General features: G+C 36.4%; 4 protein-coding genes across 11 annotated transcripts in view; 2 read left to right on the top strand and 2 right to left on the bottom strand.

Moving 5' to 3' along the window:
• LOC107642278 (putative U-box domain-containing protein 50) overlaps positions 1 to 4,488 on the top strand; it is a 5,542-nt gene extending 1,054 nt beyond the window's left edge. The window contains exons 4-7 of one of the 3 annotated variants that reach the window (XM_016345580.2): positions 635 to 1,088; positions 1,788 to 1,928; positions 2,337 to 2,882; positions 3,369 to 4,488. In XM_016345580.2, the coding sequence (XP_016201066.1) occupies positions 635 to 1,088; positions 1,788 to 1,928; positions 2,337 to 2,882; positions 3,369 to 4,268 (2,041 nt within the window). In that variant the 3' untranslated portion in view covers positions 4,269 to 4,488. The remainder of the gene's footprint in view (positions 1 to 634; positions 1,089 to 1,787; positions 1,929 to 2,336; positions 2,883 to 3,368) is intronic. The other 2 variants (XM_021122723.1, XM_021122724.1) reach the window with 2 other exon arrangements.
• LOC107642279 (nucleobase-ascorbate transporter 11) lies at positions 4,446 to 9,649 on the bottom strand. 2 transcript variants are annotated; one of them, XM_016345583.2, is made up of 10 exons: positions 8,566 to 9,649; positions 8,277 to 8,374; positions 8,002 to 8,172; positions 7,672 to 7,772; positions 7,313 to 7,448; positions 7,100 to 7,150; positions 6,344 to 6,532; positions 5,919 to 6,153; positions 5,096 to 5,376; positions 4,446 to 4,841 (listed from the first exon to the last, which is right to left on the bottom strand). In XM_016345583.2, exons 1-10 carry the CDS (start codon positions 9,290 to 9,292, stop codon positions 4,620 to 4,622), a joined length of 2,211 nt encoding a protein of 736 aa, XP_016201069.1. In that variant the 5' UTR covers positions 9,293 to 9,649; the 3' UTR covers positions 4,446 to 4,619. The 2 variants fall into 2 exon arrangements, with proteins under 2 accessions (XP_016201069.1, XP_016201067.1); XM_016345581.2 differs by having other exon boundaries at positions 6,245 to 6,532; positions 8,566 to 9,646.
• Positions 12,484 to 19,334, top strand: LOC107639902 (protein ecdysoneless homolog). Of its 5 annotated transcripts, none has more exons than XM_021122717.1 (6): positions 12,484 to 13,306; positions 13,759 to 14,007; positions 14,814 to 14,935; positions 15,445 to 15,608; positions 15,983 to 16,176; positions 19,181 to 19,334. In XM_021122717.1, the coding sequence occupies exons 1-5, from the start codon at positions 12,789 to 12,791 to the stop codon at positions 16,163 to 16,165; spliced, it is 1,236 nt and encodes a 411-aa protein (XP_020978376.1). In that variant the 5' UTR covers positions 12,484 to 12,788; the 3' UTR covers positions 16,166 to 16,176; positions 19,181 to 19,334. The 5 variants fall into 5 exon arrangements, with proteins under 5 accessions (XP_020978376.1, XP_020978377.1, XP_020978375.1 ...); XM_021122718.1 differs by having other exon boundaries at positions 19,160 to 19,334; XM_021122716.1 differs by lacking the exon at positions 19,181 to 19,334 and adding an exon at positions 18,655 to 18,838.
• Positions 17,176 to 20,540, bottom strand: part of LOC107639901 (protein NETWORKED 2D) — a 5,161-nt gene continuing 1,796 nt past the window's right edge. Inside the window, exons 2-3 of the mRNA XM_016343460.2 lie at positions 17,544 to 20,277; positions 17,176 to 17,203 (exon numbers count right to left, since the gene is read on the bottom strand). Of these exons, the coding sequence (XP_016198946.2) occupies positions 17,176 to 17,203; positions 17,544 to 20,277 (2,762 nt within the window). The remainder of the gene's footprint in view (positions 17,204 to 17,543; positions 20,278 to 20,540) is intronic.

Below are 20,540 nucleotides of genomic sequence, written 5' to 3'. Positions count from 1 at the left end.
TAATTTATTAATTTATTTATTATTATTATTATTTATTAAATTATTATTTTATTTTTATTTATTATTTTATCTTTTTCTTTTAGAAACAAAATTTATTATGCTTATTTTTTAGGTTTAATTACTCTGTTGGTTTCTATAGTTTTGCAAAATTTTCAATTAAGTCCCTATACTTTTTTTTCCTTTTAATTGAGTCCTTACACCAAAATTTTTTTTAATTGGGTCCCTACACTTTTTTTCCTTTTATTTAGGTCCCTATACCAATTCCTTTTTTTTAGTTAGGTCTCTATAAAATTAAACCAATTACTACTAAGATCTAAGAGGGACCTAATTGAAAAAAAAAATAGTACAGGGACCCAATTAAAAATAAAAAAAGTATAGGAATCTAATTAAAAATTTTACGAAATTATAGGGATCAATAGAGTAATTAAACCTATTTTTAATTGAATGGAATGCAATTTTTTATAAAAAAAAAAGATAAAATAATAAATAAAAATAAAATAAAAATTTAATATTATTATTATGCCAATATTTTTTATTAGTGTTTCGGTCAAATTTAATACAAGTTAGATAAAATTAAATCCATTAGATTTGTTGTTAATATTTTGTTTCATTTTGAATTTTCTTTGTGGTTTAGGAAATCAAGAAGTGCCATAAGTGGATTGTTCTATGTTCACCAGCACAAACCATCATTCTGTGAATTGTTCATAGTTTGTGGTGGAGAACAAGTGTTCCTAAGAGCAAAAAATGAAGAGAAAATCATGGAGGATGAAAATGGTGTCACGGTTGCAAGGTTAAAGGACAAGGTAACCTTCAAAGATTGGCTTGAGAAAATAATGTTCAACGATAATAATAATAATAATAATAACAAATCAAACGCATCAACTTCAAAAAATCTTGAGTCATCAGCAGTTACCCAGAATCAATGGGAATTTTATCTTCGAGAAATTGATAATTACTATCAAGAATTGTTGATGTCATACTCCAATTTGGATGAGAGAAGCTGTGTGCAAGAAAATGATGGTTCATCACAGATTGGTCCAATTGAGACAGGTGTCATTATTGAACAGAACAATTCTTCTTCTAATACGGTAATCAATCAATTTGACATTTTTATCTTTTTCTTTGAAAAAATATGTGGTCCTTAATTGATCATCAATTGCTAAATATTTTATCTGATTTGTTGTGTTTTGCCTTGTTTCTTATTGTGGAGTTGTTGGATTATTGGTCTTCTTTTTTTCACTGTTCAGTATTTTTTTATCTTTATATTTGGTGAAGGTAGAAATATTTGTTGATGTGTTTATGTATAAATTAAGTGAAGGATTTATCCATAAATTAAAAACTACTCTCATTTTTCTTACTAAAAATCTTTCAGTTTGAATCTAATTATTATTTTATATATTAAATATTGATGGGAACATTTCCCTTTGTTATTTTAAAACTGTAAAGTAATGTTTGGGTTACATGAAATGTCAACTGTAGTCTAATTTTCAAATCTCAATCTTATATCTTAAATTCATAATACAACCTTGCTTCGCTTTTCATGCATCCTTTGGGACCCAAAAAGCTCTTTAATAATAAACATTTGAGACTTTATGGCGCAGTCATATACTCTTTTTTTATTTTTAGGTTTGAATGTTGTATATGCTTTTGTTCTCTTCCTGCTTTACTTGTTTCACATGGCCCGGCCCATTTGTTTATGGAAAATATTGCCTCCCCCTTTTTTATTTTTTTGCATTGTATTTTTTTAATGCAAAAATATTGGCCTAATAACTTTGCTACCCACTCAGAGTGCTACAGAAAAAATTGAGATCCTACAAAATAAATTGAATGAAGCTCAAATGACCATCCAAATGAAGAGGAAAGAAGCCAAGGATCAAATAGAGAGGCGCACAAAAGCAGAATGGGCAATATGTTTATGCAATAGTAGGGTAATGCTAATATTCAAAAGCAATATCATGGCATATTTATTCAGAGAAAAGGACAAATAGGTCCTCATTTTTTATTCTGCGGATATTTAAAATATTTTTAAATCCCTAACTTTCACAAAATTTTGACGGATCAGTTCCTGACGGAAGCATTTGGACGGATCAGTTCTTGACGGAAACATTTGGACGGAAGGACTGATCTGTCCAAGTTTTGTGAAGGTTAGAGATTTAAAAGTAGTATTTTTTAATGGTCAAAAACAAAAATATCTGCAGGACAAAAGGTCAGGACCTATTTATCTTTTTTTTATTTATTTATTTTAAAAAATGCTATTTATCCACTAAAATCAGTAAATAATATTTTGTACATTTTAAGTGAATATTAAAAGAAAAGAATTATACATATATGATTAGGCTGAAGAAGTTGAATCAAGAATAAAGGAAGAAGTGAGCGCAAGGGAAGAAATTAAGAAGGAAGTAGAGGAAGAAAAAGAACAAACGCAGGAGATTCGAGTAGACGTAGAAGAGAGGAAGAGGAGGCTAAAGTCACTATCAGAGCTCCATTCCGAGCTCTCAAAGAGGGTGCACGTGTCCAAGATGGCCAAGTCACGTGCGGAGAGGCAGCTGGAGAAAGCGATTGCGGAGAGAGCGGAGATGGTGAGGGAGATAGAGGAGCTGAGGAGACAGAGGGACGTGCTCAACAGAAGGATCGAGTTCTGCAAACAGAAGGACGCAATTGGAATGGCGGCAAGGCTCATGAGCCAAGAGGAGGCGGCTGCGTGCGCTTTCAGGGAGTACTCCGAGGAGGAGCTCCGCCTGGCCACGGACAACTTTTCCGACAGGTTGAGGTTCAAGTCCGGTGGGGATTGGAGCCATGTGTATAAAGGACGCATGCCTCATTCCACCGTTGCCATCAAGATGCTTGCTTCTTCTTTGTCCCTCCAAGATTTCCAATCTAAGGTATGTATCAACTATAAATATACGTATAATTTATTTTATTTTTAATATATATTTATATTTTAATATGTATCTCACTTTAATAGCTAATTTTAGTAATTTTTCGGCTCATTTTTTTTGTTATTGGAGGAATGCATGTGATGTGCTGTGTTAGGGGGTATAGTAGTGCTAGACTAAGATCTGGGAGCAATCTTTTTTAATTTGTATTTTAACAAATTGGACCATACGAATTGTTTTGGAAAGAAAATATCATGGTCAAATCGGATGGTCCGATTTACAAAGAGAAAATTTTGAATTTTGGAAGAAGCAAATCAAACCGTCCGTATTGTATAAATTTTTTTTTTTGTAATAAAACGAAACGCTCGTATCGTCCGATTTATAATTCCCTGCACATCTGTAAAATACTCTGCTTCTCCATATTACTGTCCTACACCATTATCTTCTCCGTAATAAAATTAAAAAGCGTAATTTCTTCTGCATTTTTTTTAGGTGAGAATTCTTGGTGATATTAGGCAGCCTCATCTGATTGCTATGGTGGGCTTTTGCTCCGAGCCCAAATGCGTAGTATTGGAATACATGCACAACGGAAGCTTACGAGACATACTATTTTCTAGGAGAAGAAACCGGGCTTTAAAGTGGCATGATAGAATACGAATAGCTACAGAAGTTTGCTCGGGCCTAAGCTTTCTAAATTCAGTTAAACCAAGGCCCGCTATCCATTGTCACTTGACCCCATCCAACGTCCTCCTAGACCGGAACTATGTAGCCAAGATCACGGGCTTTGGGCTTGATGAGTGCCACGACGAGGAGTGTAACGTTGAATCAGATATCCGGGCCTTGGGGGTGTTTTTGCTACATCTTCTAACAGGAAGAAATTGGGCCGGGCTTATTGAGGAGGCGATGATAGTAGACACGGATAGAGAAGCATTTGTTGGGGTTCTCGATGAGACGGCCGGAGCATGGCCGTTGGATCTAGCTAGAGAGATTGCGGGCCTAGGGATGAGGTGCATGTCGAGGGCAGAGTTGAGTATTGGAATGGTGATGGAGGAGCTGAGAGAGATTAGAAGAAAGGGTGATGAGATAGCAGCAAGAGAAGGGCGAAGGGTAATGAGAAGTGGAAGTGGTGCAGATAGAGATTGGTCAAGTGCTGTACCGAGTGTTTATCTTTGCCCTATACTTCAGGATGTAATGAAGAATCCACACGTGGCGGCAGATGGCTTTTCATACGAGCTTGAAGCAATACAACACTGGTTGCAAACGGGACATGACACGTCACCAATGACAAACTTAAGGCTTAAACACACATTCCTCACCCCTAATCACAGCCTTCGCTCCTTAATTGAAGATTGGCATACCAAGAATAATACATCATCTGCAGTTTTAAATTAGCAACAATACCAAATTCTTTACGGTTAATCCAATAATGTTCATGGAGAAAATTAATATATATTTTTACAAATGAAATGTTCCTGTATAATGTATATAGTATTATCTAACCTTATATATATAGAAGGTCAATGTAAATCACTACATTTTTCTTCCCATAAGTCTAAATATCAAACTACAAAAATAAAAGAAATATTTGTAATAAAAGATTATGAATGCCTAAGTCCAGCTATGCCATTTTACAACAATAACTATAATGTTTCAAGCTATATTACATATCCATGTATAACAGTATAAGAGAACAAAACTTAATAGACATACTGACCATTTTTCTGAAAGAAATGTTACCAAGAATTAGACTCCCAAACACTTTAATCCGCAGCAACACCATGCAAATTTCTTAGGCAGCGAATACTCGGATGGCAGTGAGGGATCAGCTGTGAAGTCTTCGGCTCGCGACCACACGTACACCCCTCGTTCTTGTTGGCTGCCCGGTACAGTGTTGTCCAGTATGAATGCTACCAACATGGTAACCACCATGTTCATGGACATAAGTGCATTGATTGCAAAATCAAGCTGAAAGAAAATGACATGTTCCTATTAATAAAACCATTTAACAATTACAATCTATGCAAGCCTGTTTGATTCTGTTCTTATTTCCTCTTTCATTTTCAGTTTTTTGCTTTAGAACTTTGTGACGAAAAGAGTCATATTTTTTCTTTCGCAAAAGACTGAAAACAAAAAATACTGAAAAAGTGATAACAAAAACTAAACCGACACTAAATATATTGTGCTTTCCTTCAATGCAGCCCAAGTGAGTGACTACTTACTTGTTTAAAGCCTGAATGGAACGGTCCATTCGATGCAGCTGCGTAGGGAACCAAATAACTGGGAAGGATCAAGATAGATTCAGGTTGGTATTGTTGAAAATAAGATGGAATGGACATGCCAAGGAACAATGAGACACCAACTATTGCTGTGTTCCTGAAGCTTGTTGATTGACAATACTGCAATGTCGACAGGCCTAATGCCACAGTAAGAGCCCACATGAAACACAGTATAGAAGCAGCCAAGGCCAGTGGAATGGAAGCAAGAAGGGCACCAACTTTTCCTACAAAGAAATGAAAGGAAGCACTTAATTCGGTCAATGCAATGACAATAATCAACCTGTATATAGAAAGTATCCGAAACTTCGATTCAGGTGGTAAGGTATCTAAATTTTCGGTTAATATGGCTGGAATCAAACTTTGATCCAATACAAGTATGCATGTATCCGTCTTTAGAAATAAACAAGCATCGATGTTCCAGGTTCTGCCACTACATACTTTGAGACATACCCTTTTATTTCATATTGATGTGTCATTTTAACATTTTTGGTACATTCATCTCGTTGCAATTTTCTAACCAGATAAATTTATTTATAAGTGTACCAGAAAAATCAAAATGACTTATCAATATAGAATGAAAGGGGTATTTCAGGTATGATGTTTAGCAGCCATATTATGAGAACTAGTTCAAGTGCACCAAAATTTAAACTGCGACATCATAAGATTCACGTCAGACATGCAGCAAAAAATATAAGAGAATGACTTGTTTATAATCAAGTGTTAAGAATTTTGACATTATGGATTTGTCACCAACTTTGTTTCTTACCCATAAATGAAAACAGGATCAAGAAAGCTGCTCCAAGTTCGACTACTCTTCGATTCCCCACCTTTGTTATATCAATTGTGTGCATATTTTCTGTCAAAGTTGTTGATCCAGTACCTGAACCCCAAATACCAGCCAATATACTACAGAAACCCTCCAATGCAATTCCTCGGCTCACGACTCCTGGTGTTGGAGACCTTAAATTAACTTGCAGAGACGTAGTACGATATGTTCCAACCTGCAAAATGAATAAAGATTTACAAAGTTAAAATTGTAGTTTCAATGTTTCATCACCTGTTCACAATTGATCCTTAAAACAATATCCTTACCGAATCCACAGAAGCGACGAGTGACACTATGATCATGATTATGCAAGTCCTAAAACTGAAAATAGGGACACCCCATTGTAAAGGGTAAGGAATTCTGACCCATGCTGCGGTTGACAATGCATTGGAGACATCGGTCCTGCAATGCTTCATCGTATATGCATGCTTTCTACAAGCATCCAACAGAATATTGGAACTTGGTATGTTGGGATCACATCCTTTATAATTGTATGCTCCTCCAGCTGTTAAAAAGGATGCATATATCCATATTATTATTGCACTAAGAGGAACCTGCAAACATTAAAAACTAAAATTATGTTCACAAAAGGAAAAAAGCACTCTGAACTATTAAATAAAATTTGAAAACTACACAAACTCTTGTTATTTCTCTACTCCTAGACCTCTTTTCCTCTTTAACTTAGCTATATTCTATGCTTAATTACATATATAATCATAGATAAATAACAAATATCGAGTAATCAGAATCTTCAAGATTATCTTTCAAAAGAAATTGACTCTACCAATATTGACCAAAGTAATTTATGCTTGAGTTGTTGAGTAATATTCTTTTTCTCCATCACAATGGTTGTAAGACTGTTAAAGGTTAGAAAGGATCTGAGATACAAAGTAACCACCAGATCACTAATTTTAGCATTATTTCATGTGTTTATATCCGAAGTAGCATAACAACAAAATTCTTGTATATATTCATGCTCCATTGTCTCAAAATGACTACTATCTAGACTCATTAGAGGGGCTTATAAACTAAGTAGAGTGAGCATACATGAAAGAAAATGATTGCCACAGTCAACAACTTGGTTAAACAGAATAAAATAAAAGTTAGATAAAAATACTTACAGCATAAATTCGAAACAAGTGGCGCCCAAAGATAGATATTCCACGCAGATACTTCAAATAAGACATAAAGAAATAATATCAGTTTCTGGACACAATTAAAATTACTTAAAATAAGTCCAAAATTGCATGAAGGGAAGCCTTAGAATAATGGTTGTGTTGTCTCCGTGTAACTTTAAGAATGATTGCTTTTTATATGCATGGTACATGACTCACCAGAGTGAATATCAGAACCATTGCTATGAGTGGAATGCTAATTTCTATACAAGTGCCAGCTTGTGGAAAACCATAGCTGAAGAAAGCTAAGCCTACGGCAGCAACAGTTGGGGCAACAACTATTGGGTTGATTAACCTGCAAGAAATTGAGGTTAGCTTACATTTGATAAAAGATTGCTTTTATGGTGACTTCATCGACCAATGTAAGTTTATGTTTTGTACTTTTGTTAATGCATGCATGTCAATGAAATATTTAGCAAGGTCACAGAGCAGAGAAACAAAATATACAAATTTCTATCTATTTGATCCCAAGAAAGAAGATATGTGAACACAAGATATTACATGCAACTTCTTGTTACCTGAGTAGAAGAGACATTAAACCACTAAATCCCAGGAGAGACTGGAACATCGAACCAATTATTATAGCTCCTTGGAGTTCCCTCATTATGTGCTTAAATTTCTGCAATTAAATAAGCAGGTTTTAACATGCAAACAGAGAATATGTCCAAAATAGAAGCCAAAAATTTGACAGCAACCATAGATAAAAAGAATAAACGGAAAACGAGAAATGAGAAATTTAGGCTGGTAATTCAAGTACGCACTAGTTTTTAAACTTCATTGCATTTCAAAATGCAGGCAGTAGCTTGAAAAACAATGAAGTAACATTTTCTGTCTGCCAATGAACTTACATGCTCTGTAAGATTCCGATATTCTTGAGCATTAGCAATAACCAAAGCCGGTGCTAAGTACACAAATGAACTTCCTTGAACCAAAGGCAGACGAGTACCAAAGTATGAATGCAGTATGGTCGTTATTCCAGAAAGAAACAGCATTGTCGAAATTACAGTAGCAGTATCCTTCTGTTATCATACATCAATATAAAAATGAATCAATACAATAAGATAAGCTATCAATTTTGCTATAGCGTAATTTGTATCCTAAGTAAATCATGGCATATACTTACATCTGTTCCACCCATGGCAGGTACCATAACTATAGGGATTAATACAAGTGAGCCAGCCAATGATAGATAGTGTTGCAGGCCATAATAGAATAGATATACTGCAATTAAGGATGCAAAGATTTAAATACAGCAAAATGGTATATGCATTCAGCTCATAGTGAGACAGTAATTAGTTAAAACAAATTAGGCATTTAGCTAAAAAATTGACACACTAACATGAACCAATCAAAGCACATAAGAAACATAATTTACAACTGATATAAATAAAAAGGATAAACACAAGACCAACCAAAACCAGGATTTTCTGTGAGCCTGCACTTCAATTCTTCCGGTCCGGGCCACCCTCCACCATCAACAGGCTCCTCCCCTTCAGGATAAAGATTCACCTTGAAATCTCCTTGTGCTACATCACCCTCCACGTCCTCCTCCTCCTTCTGCTCCGGCACAGGTGCAACCACAGAAGTTCCATGACCATTGCCATCCCTATTCACCATCCCATTGGCATTAGCATTACCATTCCCTCTCAAACCAACCTTCCTCTCACCATCAGGAGCCATAGCTAAAACAGGTTCATTCTCGTTTCCCCTCCTTCCAATCCCTAATGCTACCCCATTACCATCACCATTACTATTACCATTAACATTCTCAGTCCTAGTAGTAGTGGCTCTTCCATGTGAAGCTGGTTGGATCTCATTCCCTCTGTTGTTTCTCAACCTCCCAAGTATTGGATCTATCTCTATCTTAGGAGAAGACCCCTGGTGAAGGTTGTTCCTCTCCAAAGGTTCAAACTTTTCACTTGCACTGGTGGACCCTACTTCATTCGAGTAATCAGAAACAAAACCTGTTCTCTTTGCCCATGATCTCAACTCTCTTGGACTGTGCTCACTCCTTGGCACAAATGGGTCCACTCTGCCTGCAGCGGGAGGTGCTGCTCCTCCTCCTCCACCACCACCACCATATCTCTTCCTCAGAGCTTCACCCCTTTCCACTGGTTCTGCGTTAAACCCAGTGTCCATTCAGAAATGGCAGTGAGGAGCTGAACAAAGCTCGGCCCAATATAGCAAGAAGAAGAAAGATTAGATTTTTACAAGAAGCAAGGACAAAGAGATAGAGAAAGAGACAATGGAAGCAACAGAGTTAACAGTGAGAGTGTGGAAAAGCAATGTGGTTTTGTTGGCAATTGATAGTGACTGTTGAAGGTAGGAGGGAGAGTGATTTGAGTGGTGAAATTACCAATTAGTCCCTCTTCTATGGCCGTTCTTGATGGAAGAAGAAAACTATCTTCAAATGGAGGGCCACTGCTTCCATTGTTCTTGTTCAAATTTACTAATTTTTTTCATTGCAAACTTTGTAATGAAAAGTCAAGACATTGTGTCACATTTAAATTCATGCTAAAGATTTTGCTTGGCTTATTCTTAGACAGAAATAATTAAATTTAGAGACTTTTTTGGTTTAAGAGATAAGATTGTCTTAATAAAGTGATCCACCAAATTAATTAAAAGAGGTACAAAATAAAGTATTGCTACTGTGTAAAGTGTATATTAACTTACATACTAAGCATCGACGTGGGATGTGAAAATCATCAATCAACTTACAATATTATAACTGGGAAGAATTTGTGAATGAAAAGTTGAAGACATATCAAACAGAACAACAAAATACATTAAGCAGAACCCAAAAAAAAAATCCCTTGTTAATTTTTACATACATTACATTATTTTACTTTAATGCAATTTTGCTTGGATAGACACGAAACATCATATATTACAAATACAAATTATAAATGAAAGAAAATAGAGTACAAATTCAAGGGTACCATCTTCACCGACACTGCTAACAATAAAGTTGATAGGAAAAATTTCAAGTGTATCGGAAACACCGGTGTTCTAGTTATTTTAACCGTTTATTTTAATTAATATATATTATATATATTTTTTATAATTCAAATTAACGGTTAAAACAACTAGAACATCGGTGTTTTCGGTACACTTAAAACTCTTCCAAAGTGATAAACCAAACGTATATATGATCTGAACTGAAGTGAAGTGGACAACTGTTAGCTCTAGTAACAAGTTTCATGAGCTGACCTAAAATATAGTACACCCCCATAAAAAAAAAAAACTTCTTTTTTTTAAATAAACTAAAGAATTGTGCTTACAAGATCAGAAATTGATTAAAAATGCATTTGGATTATATAAACAATGAAGTCATAACTCATAAGGGTGCTTAACAGTGACTAAACTTTACTATTGCCATTGGTAATTCATATATTCTAAATTCTATTTTGAAAGATAATATACATCTTAATTCAACAAAAGAAAAATTAGAGGAGATTTATCTTGGTCTCTCTTTAAACTAGAGGATATTTATATCATGAAAAGTATTTCTATAGGCACTAAACATCTTCCACATTGTTATATATCCACGTTATATATACTAATATCTCTATCTCTATTATAACAAAAGCTTGTGTATGCAAACTCTTTTATATCCAAATATAACACAATAATACCGCATTTGTTTTCATGCATGGGATGAAAAACCAAATGATGTCGTTTACTTGTGTCCAGCATGGAAGGGGTCAAAGAACTAATATGGTAGTAATCAATTTAGGTTGGTCTAGTAGTTAGTTTATTAATTCGTTTAAATAAGAATTGGAGATTTAAATTTTATTTTATACATACAATTATGGTAAATTTTATTTTATACATACAATTATGGGTGAATGCGGATCGGATATGGCCAAAATTTCAATCCGATCAAAGATCTGTAGTTTTTAAGCTTATATCTGATCCGCACATTTGCAGATCGAATTGGATCGGATATTGGATATATCCGCAAAATACAAAATTTTTTTTAAAAGTTTATTTTTATTAGAAAAATATCAATAAAATTTATTTTTTCTATTCTTTTAAATATATTTACTCTTAAAATAATATTACACATACTTTTCTTAAATAATAAATTAAAATAATACAACATATATGATAATTATTAGTTGAAATAAAACATAAAAAGAATATTTACTTATTTATTTTTTTATTTTTACTGATATGCGAATACTTACACAAAATCTGCAATCCGATCCTATTAATGTGCGGATCGGAGATAGTCTTGCGGATCGGATCCATATCTTTAATTTTCGGATCGAATTCGGATAAACACCGCGGATATACGGATTGGATCCGATCCATGAACACTCCTACATACAATAACTTATTTGCCAACGACAAACTTTTATATAAAACGGTGACGGATCTTTCGCTCGTAGGATTGAAAAACACGCTTTGTATTTTTAATATGGAAGTTGATGATGGTGTTTTTTAATAAGGTGAAAAGTTGGTGCATTTTTATTTGTATGGATATCACAAATCTAAGGATTAGATTTGTGGTGTTTAATTTTTTTTTTGTTGATACGGTCAGATTTGTGGTTTATAATTTTTTTCCACAAAAATGACCCACCGATTTGCTTATCAGTTAAAAAAAATATTTAGGCTACACAAATATGAGGCTCAAATTTTTCTATTACCCCAAATTGGACCATGACAAAACTGCCTCCAATTTGTGAATTTCAATTAAAAAAAAATTTGATCTCCATATCTATAAAAAACACACTATTTTTCCATAATTAACCATAACACATTTTAAACTTCCATAACTAAAAAATTTAGCCGGAAAAACACGGTAGAGAATATAAAATAAAAACAAAAGAAAACTAGTATGGGGTCTAAAAATCCATCCTAGAAACGTTAATAGAGCAATCTCAAAAACCACATTAGTAATTCTGGATCAATTGGGTTGAATTAACCCAAATTTACATAATGAAACGTACGAATAAAGAATGCGGCCTAGTATACAAAAAAAGAATATGGCCCAGTATACAAAAAAGGAATGCGGCCCAAAACAATATAAAAAGGCAAAGCAAGGCTTTTAGCCCAACACTTGAAAGATGGTTTAAAGTTTGAACAGTAGAACGGTTTACGGTTTCCCTCGAGAACGAGAAAACTGAAGAAATTAGCAATAGAATAGAATAGAATAGAATAGAGTAGAATCAGCACTGAAAGTGAAAGCTTAAGCTCAACACAAGACAAGAATGGAACCATCAACTGAGTCACCTCCTTCATCCATCTTCAACCAAAAACACCACCCGCCGCACGACACCGTTTTCTATTCCATCTACCTTGACTCCCTCATTCTCAACTCGTCGTCTTCCTCCTCTTCCACACCTCCCTTCGCTTTCCCAATCTCTCAATCCGCCTCTGGGACTCCGACGGCGAGTTCCTCCTCATCGAAGCCGCATTCCACCTCCCCCGATGGCTAAATCCCGAAACTGCCCTCAACCGTCTCTTCCTCCGTAATGGTAATCTCCATATTGTCCCCAAAACCCGCATCCCAAACCCCTCACTCATCGATTCACTCAAATTCCTTATCAATTCTCCCAACGAATCGCTTGCTTCAGAGCCAATTCAGCTCGCGGTGAAGAATCGGATATCTGGTTACCCTGAGAAGGCTATGAAGAACATGCATACTGTTAGGGTTAGGGTTCCTGTGTCCGTTGCGCAGGTTCTGAAGCACGAGCCTTGCTTGATTTCGCTGGCTGTGGAGGGGTTCTACGATAGGGATGTCGACTCGATGAAATTCGCGGCGAGGATGGAGAGGTTCTTGCCGAGAGGGAAGGAGGAGGAGTTGGTTACTGTCTCGGTGAGGATGTCGAGGGCGATGTACGCCCAATTGGTGAGGCAGACGTTCAGGGCGCCCAAGGTGTACCCGGCTGCGCCGCCGCCAGGCGAGAGGGAGGCGTTTTTCGAGGCAGAGCTTGGAATGAAGATAGCGTGTGGGTTTGAGATGATGTATCAGCAAAGCAAGCGTGATGGGGTGGAAGGGAAGGGGAGGACATGGGAGGCGTTTAGGAAGAGCTTGGAGGAGGTAGGCTACTTCCAAGGATTGCTTCCGGGTTCCAGTGAGTACCAGAGGTTGTTGCAGAGTGCTGAGGAGTATTACATGAACACTTCTCTGCACTCTAGAGAAAGGTAATGTTTCGAGAAACTTGCGGGGACTAATTTAACATTGTGCTCTGTAATGTAGGTAGATACCCAGTTAGAGTTTGCAACAAAGCTATATTTACATTAAAATTGAGTTTTCGTGTTATAGGTTGGTTTGGTTATATTAGAAGATCAGATGTGAAGACTCTCCAGTCTCCAATGAGAAGAGTGGACGATGTGAGGAATAGTTTATTCATTATAGATACGTGAAAGTACAGGAAAAACTATTGAAGAAACAAGTAAAGGGACTTAGGTTTCAATAGTCTTGTTTACAAACTTGGTTTATTTGAAACATTTAACCACCTAATATGTGAAAGCTTTGTTGTTGTTTTTTTTTCCATCTTTACTTTTATTTGATTGGGTCATTGGAATTGGAGGATTGGACATTGATATGTTGGAGTTCTTTATTGTGCCATTGCTGAGGTGAAAATTTGTTGCAGTGAGTTGATGAGTGCTCCAGTTAGGCGCATAGATGAAGTTCTTGCTTTACCGCATTCAGTGGATGATTTTAAGGGTCATGACGTTCCTCCATCTGATGATGATTCCTGGCTTGACAATGGAGAGGAAGAGTTGGACTCTGCCCTTCTGGAAAGAACTGATGAGTTTGATCCCAGCAATATAGCAAAATCCATGAAGGCATTTGTCAATACATTATCAAGTTATAAGGGTGCTGAAGCTCCTGATGACAGGTTAACTAATATACTGACTTACTCATTTAACATATCTGATATGCATGCTTAGGACACCTATTATATAAGCATCTTTACAAGGAAAGAATTTGGGTCATGAAATGATTTATTTTCCAAGATGTTAGGCTGTTGACATAGGGTCAATTCTCTATACAGGTATTAAGACTGATATTCCCGCTGAAGTATGGTCTTGCTTGGAAGAGCTTATTTTCAGTGTATTTAGGTTCACCTATTTTTCTGAATAATTGTTTTACCTAAATATGTATTTAAACATTGTATCCAAAAAGGAAAAAAGAAAATGTGGTGTGGTGATGTATTTGTGTTTATTTAATTGAGCTTATCATTACAGCTTTTGGCATCCAGGCTAACCTTTTTTGAGCCTAATTTTATAATCATCAAAATGTAAGCTTTTAAAAACAGGCTTTTCCAAAGGGTGATATAATGATTGTGGGCTGATTTAACCGTCATAAATTGTCAAAATTCCATTCTTGGCCTATCCAAACTTTATTTTCCACAATTTAAACAACACTTGTGATCATTGGGCTATTTAACAAGTTCTACTTAAGTACTTATTTAGTTGTTTACGCTGTCTATTTATACAATTAGCATTGGCTTATGGTAAGGTAATTGGTAACTTTTTAAATGAAAAAAAAAAAGGAAAGGATTTTTTATGACTGACATCTTCCCTGGTGAATACACATTTAGGTGATGCTTAATTTATGACATCTGTGTTAAATTTTTACCCCCCTACATTACTTGATTATGACGATATCTCCTTCCTTATCTCGGGCACCTGCCTTGTACAGAAATAGAGAAGTGGACCTTGATGTAGACCAATTTATTAAAGACATGGAATCAATAATGAGGTGTCCAGGTGAAACTGCCAACAGTAATGTCGAAGAAGGCTCCTCTTCCGACCTGGACTTTGGTAAGACTTCATGTCTATAACTATTTGTAGACATCAACTATTCTAGTAAAGAAGGATTTTCTGTGGATTTTAAAATTTTACTTAGAGCCTACTTCAGCCCAATTTCTTGATGTTGATCTTTGTTTTTCTTGCCTTTATTTTTATTAGGGTATTATTCTGTACAAGATTTGTTGGTTTGTATTTTGCTCTTAATCTAGTTTTCCTTAAAAGGTGCTTAATCACTTTCTATTTTCATTTCTTTAGGGAAATATATATATATAAGTTCACAATTTTAAAATCTCTTCCAATTTTTGTTAAGCTATATTTGTAAGTTTTTCCTTTGAAGTATGTGATACTATGAGCAACATGAAATTCTCCATCCTAAAAAAACTGGCTCCTAGGTTTTTTTTTATGCATAGTATTGAAGAACTAGAGAAGTCAATGAAATAGATGACCACTTGCTCAGTCAATTTTGTCTTCCCTCTTACTACCTCTTCTGCGGTCTTATATTTTTGTTGTCGATTATGTAGATGATTCTGACGAGAGCGATATGGATGAATCTGGTGAAGATAATAAGGATGACATGGATGCTTTCATGCGTTCGTATTCTGATGTTTTGAATGAACAATTGAAGTCAACCACCCTTCATAGAAGTTTTGTTCGTGCTAAGGAACAAATTCCAAAGAAGGATGAGGTACTTCGTTTGCAACATATAAACCAACTAACAAGTCAATTGTTAGGAAAGAAATACAGTAACTAGCTGCGTTGCATAAGAATGTTAAAATGTTCCAATTTGGCCATTGATTATGTTATACTAATTTCTTAAATGTAAATACGTTCTCTTTTTCCCACCCTTGTCCCTCCGTTATTTTCTTTTTTTAGTTGCCTTCCTCATTTCTTCTTTTTCTATGTGATTAATATGGAATAAGAAGAGGGGCAGAGATGTGGGCGCTTGCATGATTGTTTAGTTTTTGTATCTTCACCAAACTTCTGCATATGATGAGTGCAGTTGAATTGAGTTGAGTGACTGATGATTCTGCATTTTACGTTTCTGGAATTCACTTTCAGGGAACATCAGCTGCCACAGAAGATATGGACGAAGATTTCTCGCCTGTAGATGTGGATGTGAATTTAGTAAAGAGCTTTCTTGATTCCTTTTCTTCTCAACAAGGGCTTCCTGGTCCTGCTTCCAATTTGCTCGGGCTCATGGGGGTGCAGTTCCCGCAAGATGCCAACAAGAAGGGCAAATGAAGTTTGTCCAGGTTTTTCAAGTTTTTGGACTCTCCAATGTTTCCCATAACATGTTTTTTGCACATGCTTGGTAGATAGAGGGACCCATGGGAATGCATAGTTAGTAGTGAGCAATGATATTACTTGCATGAGAGAAAAACAAGAAACTATACATCTATGCTGAGTTACCTTACCTAGCTATATCATAATTTGTACATGGGCAGAGGTGCATGGGAAATTAGGAATACTGTAGTTATTTTTAGATTGCAAATCCATGCAAACTAGGAGGAGCATAAATTAGCGTGTATTATTCTACCAGAATTTGAACTTGATGTGGGTATTTTCCAATTTAATTATACCTTAGAAGAGATTAGTTGAATCTGCTCTGTACATCTTGTATTTACTTGCAAAAAATCCTGGCATGAGTGTTTTTGTTCGAACTCATATAACCCACCATGGATGATTACTGGCTTTATGGATTATGTAATTGCCAGTTATCAATGTTAAAATAGTATTTATTCAATATAAGATTTGGTTGCTAGCATCTTTGGAAATTTCATGTCCTCTTCTGAGGGTAAGAATGCTTATATGCATTTGGAAATAGATCTTCTCAATTTACTTCATTTGACAAGGTCAATTGTGACATGCAAGTTTCAGGTTTTAACTCGGACAAGAGATGGATACAATACAATAAATTGTATAGTGAAAGACTAACTTGATCCTGTCAAGTGAGAGGATCTATTCTCATGTGATTCTCACTACAAAATAGTTATTATAGTCCATTCTTGTTGTTTAAATATAATAATGAAAAGAAGCAATCGTATATGGAATTCCATCTTCATATGGCAAGACAAAGCACAATATATATACAAGGGGAAGCTTAGTGCGCAAGCATCCCGCGTTAACGCAAGGTCTGGGGAAGGGCTGAATCCGAAGGGTGTAATGTACCAGCCTAACCTGATAATTATATCAGTGGCTATTTCCACTTTCCACAGCCTGAATCCATGACCTTGAGGTGACACGGAGACAACTTAACCGTTGCTCCAAAGCTTCCCATCACTATATATATAACAGAAAGGTAACCTTTAGTCATGTGAACTTATAGACAAGTCGAAATTGAAATATGAATATCTTATTATCTCCCCCTTCTAATGAAATAAATACGAAGTATTCTCCAAACAGATGAGTATGAAACTAAACATTTTACACACTGCTGTTTTCTTTTTCCTTCTCCTTCTCCTTCTCCTCCTTCTCCTTTTCCTTCTCTTTCTTCTCCTCCCTCTCCTTCTCCTTCTCCTTCTCCTTCTCCTTCGAGGCACGCTTCTTATGCAATCCATGTTGTATGCTCATGATGGCAAAGATTGATTGCTTCTTTGGTTTGTTTCCAAAGATAAATGACCTGAGAGGAACCTTGTTCCTAGTCTCTGATCTTGTCCCTCTCCTTGAAGCAGAGAGGCCAAATTGGTCATTCAACCTCACAAGAGCCTTCTCAACTTCACGGTGGAGGGATGTCACAACATCTATATGTGTGCGAAGTACAGCAGAAAACTTGGTGTGCTCCTGTTTCAAGGTCAACACCTCACCTTGGAACTTGGCAGCTTGATAGCTTGTGAACCTGAAATCATCATCTTCAGCACTGGTGTTCAATGCTGATGTTATATCTTCTTGGATGTTACACAAACATGAAAACCTTCTCTCCAATTCTTCATTTTGCAAGACACTTCTTTCCAACCATGCTGTTAATAGTGTTTGGGTCTCTGTAAGGTGCTGGTAAATTGGCCGTGCATCTGATTTTAAAGAATATTTTGTGCTACTAGTACCCTCTAAAGCTTTTCCTTTAGCCTCAATTTTTGATACCTCAGTCATCAAATCTTTGATAGTGGTCTCAAACCTCTGTACATCCTCAAACGAAGCACCAAATTCCCGCCAGCATTTTAAATTCTCATCCAGAAGTTCATCAATTCTTGCCCGGAACTTCTCTTCAATGGCTGATGTATATTGAAGACGAGTTTCTAGAAGCTCCTCAATGCTGCGTTCCAATACTGTTGATCCTGTCAAATCCTCGGTTCCTTCTAAACTTCTGTCCAAGAGACTTAGTTTTTGACGTAGGAGTCTAATCTCTTCATCCTTCAAGGCATTAGCAGCCTGCAGTTTTTTCAGCTGATCCAAGTCATCCTCATGAACTTTCATCTCTATGTCTGCAAGTCTCTTCTTCAAATCTTTGTAATTACGGAGAGTATTAGTATATTCAGTCAGCAGAATTTTTTCTCTGTCTTGTAATCCACTCAGAAACATTCCCTGCCAATCGGGTTCATCATCTTTTGTCATTGCCTTGTCCGAGGCCTCAGCTTTGGAAGCATACTCCGTCTCCGATGAAACTTCCTTAGGATCAGTGTCTTGTGTACCAAGATTTGGTAAAGAACTATCGGCCTTGTTACTTGCTTGTTGGCTGATCTGATTTTCATTGTTAGTACTCTGAACTGTTACTCTCTCATCACCATTTATGACAGGAATCAGTATCCTCTCCTGCTCTTTGAACTCTTCAGGAAATTTATTTTCAGTTGGGATTACATATTCAGTTTCTACAGAACTGGTGAACTTAACCTCATTTCCTGACACAACATCGTTTTCCGTTGAACCAGTAGCCTCAAGTTTATTATCCGCACGAACAACGTTTTCCGTCGAATCAACAACCTCAAGCTTCTTGTCTGATGTTGAGTCACCTTCTACAGTGCCAAGCTTGAGATCCAAGTCTGAATTTACATCATACTTTGACTCAGGTTTGCCAGATGCATTATTTTCTAGCTGTGGTGAATCCGTGGCCTTAACCTCTTCAAAATGCATCTCATTTTGTACTTTCTCTGAGATATGTTCAAGATTGGACCGTGCTTCAGTGAACTGGGTTTGTATACTGCTATTCTCATCTTCAACAATTTTGTTTAAATCCTGTACTTGATGCATCTTTTCTTCCATTTCTCTCAGTTGGTCATTCAATCTATTTTTGTCATTGATCAGACTTTCCTTATCACCTTCCAGAGTTCGAATATGCTCTTGGAGCTCATCGGTCTCGGATCTCAACCTCGTCACTAGAGCAGTTTGGGATGAAACTGCAGTTTCCAAGCTGATCACTTTATTCACAAGCTCATCAATCTTCTCTGCCATTTCTGCCACGCTGAGAGATGAATTTGAGTCTGAGTGAAATTGCTCTTTGATGTTATTCTTTAATGACTGCAACTCTTCTCTCTTCTGTTTCAAAATGGCCTCTTCTTCTTCTTCCAAGTCCTTTGTTTCTGATGCTTTTTTCATCTCTCTTTTGGCCCTTGGTTCCTTGGAATCGCTCTGCGTATAATGGAACTCCTCCATGAGAGAGCTCAACTTGGCCTTGATGTCATTTATCCTGTTTGATGTCATTCTTGTTTCATCATGTGATTCTTCCTGTTTCGCTTCCAACTGTGTCAATGCCTCTTGGCATGATTTAAGAGCGGCTTCTGCCATCAAACGGCGGGCTTCACTATCTTCAATAACTACACCTTCTCCAAGCTCATCCTGCAACATAGAAACCCTCTCTTGCAACTCATTGATCTGCGCCTCAGTTTCCCAGTACCTTGCAATGGAATGATCGTAAGAGCTCTTCACAAACTCTTTCACAGTTTGTAGCGCCAGAATCTGTTTCTGGAGTTTGTCGACCTCTTCAATTGCCTCCTTTCGACTCAATCCGGATTTAGGAGCAGCCGTATTATTAGTATCTTTGCTGGCTGGCTTCCTGGAGTGAAGTTTCTTTGTGGCTGCTGCTGTTGTTACAATAGATTTTAAATCTTTAGGGGGAGGCTTTGGAATATTTTGTTTTGACCCTTCTGGCATTTTTTTTGGTGGCCGTGGTGATCCGTCATCTTCATCGTCATCCATGTACGGGACTCTATCCGGACAGGCAACTGCAAGTTGGTTGTTGGCTTTCTGCAACTCTATTGATATGTGATCATATCGTTCGGCTAAAGCTCGGTAAGCTTTATATGTTTCCTCCACAAAGCTTATGAGCTCCGGTCGCCTCTTGTAGTACATTTCTGCTCTCTTTGCAAAGGAGTCTCCCTCTTCATCTAAGATCTTCAGAACATGTGTCACCTTTTCCTCCACATCTGCAGTTTGTTTTACATTGTTTTAGATTCTAATTTCAGAGATTAAATTAGCATGCATTGTTGCAAAAGCATATCTAGGATAGTTGGGAGCATTTCCTAAAGTTTTAGAGCTATAGGTATTGACTTAGAATATGCTCAAATAAAGTGCAAGTTTTGCCTAATTTCTCTAGTCAGTGTCATTATGTATGGGGAACTGGATAAAATCATCATAACAATTCACGCAAAAAACATGAATAGAGAAAATGTAGTCATTCAAGTTCTTT

Source organism: Arachis ipaensis, chromosome B05 (genome assembly GCF_000816755.2).
Source record: "Arachis ipaensis cultivar K30076 chromosome B05, Araip1.1, whole genome shotgun sequence".
Classification (NCBI taxonomy): domain Eukaryota; kingdom Viridiplantae; phylum Streptophyta; class Magnoliopsida; order Fabales; family Fabaceae; genus Arachis; species Arachis ipaensis.
The sequence above is the reverse complement of the archived record's forward strand: the minus strand, read 5'-3'. Positions and strand labels throughout refer to the sequence as shown.

Excerpts from the sequence above, each read along its gene's own strand:
- LOC107642279 (XM_016345581.2), bottom strand. The coding sequence starts at position 9,292 with ATGGACACTGGGTTTAACGCAGAACCAGTGGAAAGGGGTGAAGCTCTG. Across the intron at positions 6,533-7,099 it reads ACTTGTTTCGAATTTATGCT|GTTCCTCTTAGTGCAATAAT; the intron begins GTAAGTATTTTT and ends TAATGTTTGCAG. Across the intron at positions 4,842-5,095 it reads TCCATTCAGGCTTTAAACAA|CTTGATTTTGCAATCAATGC; the intron begins GTAAGTAGTCAC and ends ATTTTCTTTCAG.
- LOC107639902 (XM_021122717.1), top strand. The coding sequence starts at position 12,789 with ATGAAGAACATGCATACTGTTAGGGTTAGGGTTCCTGTGTCCGTTGCG. Across the intron at positions 14,008-14,813 it reads GCTGAAGCTCCTGATGACAG|AAATAGAGAAGTGGACCTTG; the intron begins GTTAACTAATAT and ends TGCCTTGTACAG. Across the intron at positions 14,936-15,444 it reads CTCTTCCGACCTGGACTTTG|ATGATTCTGACGAGAGCGAT; the intron begins GTAAGACTTCAT and ends TCGATTATGTAG.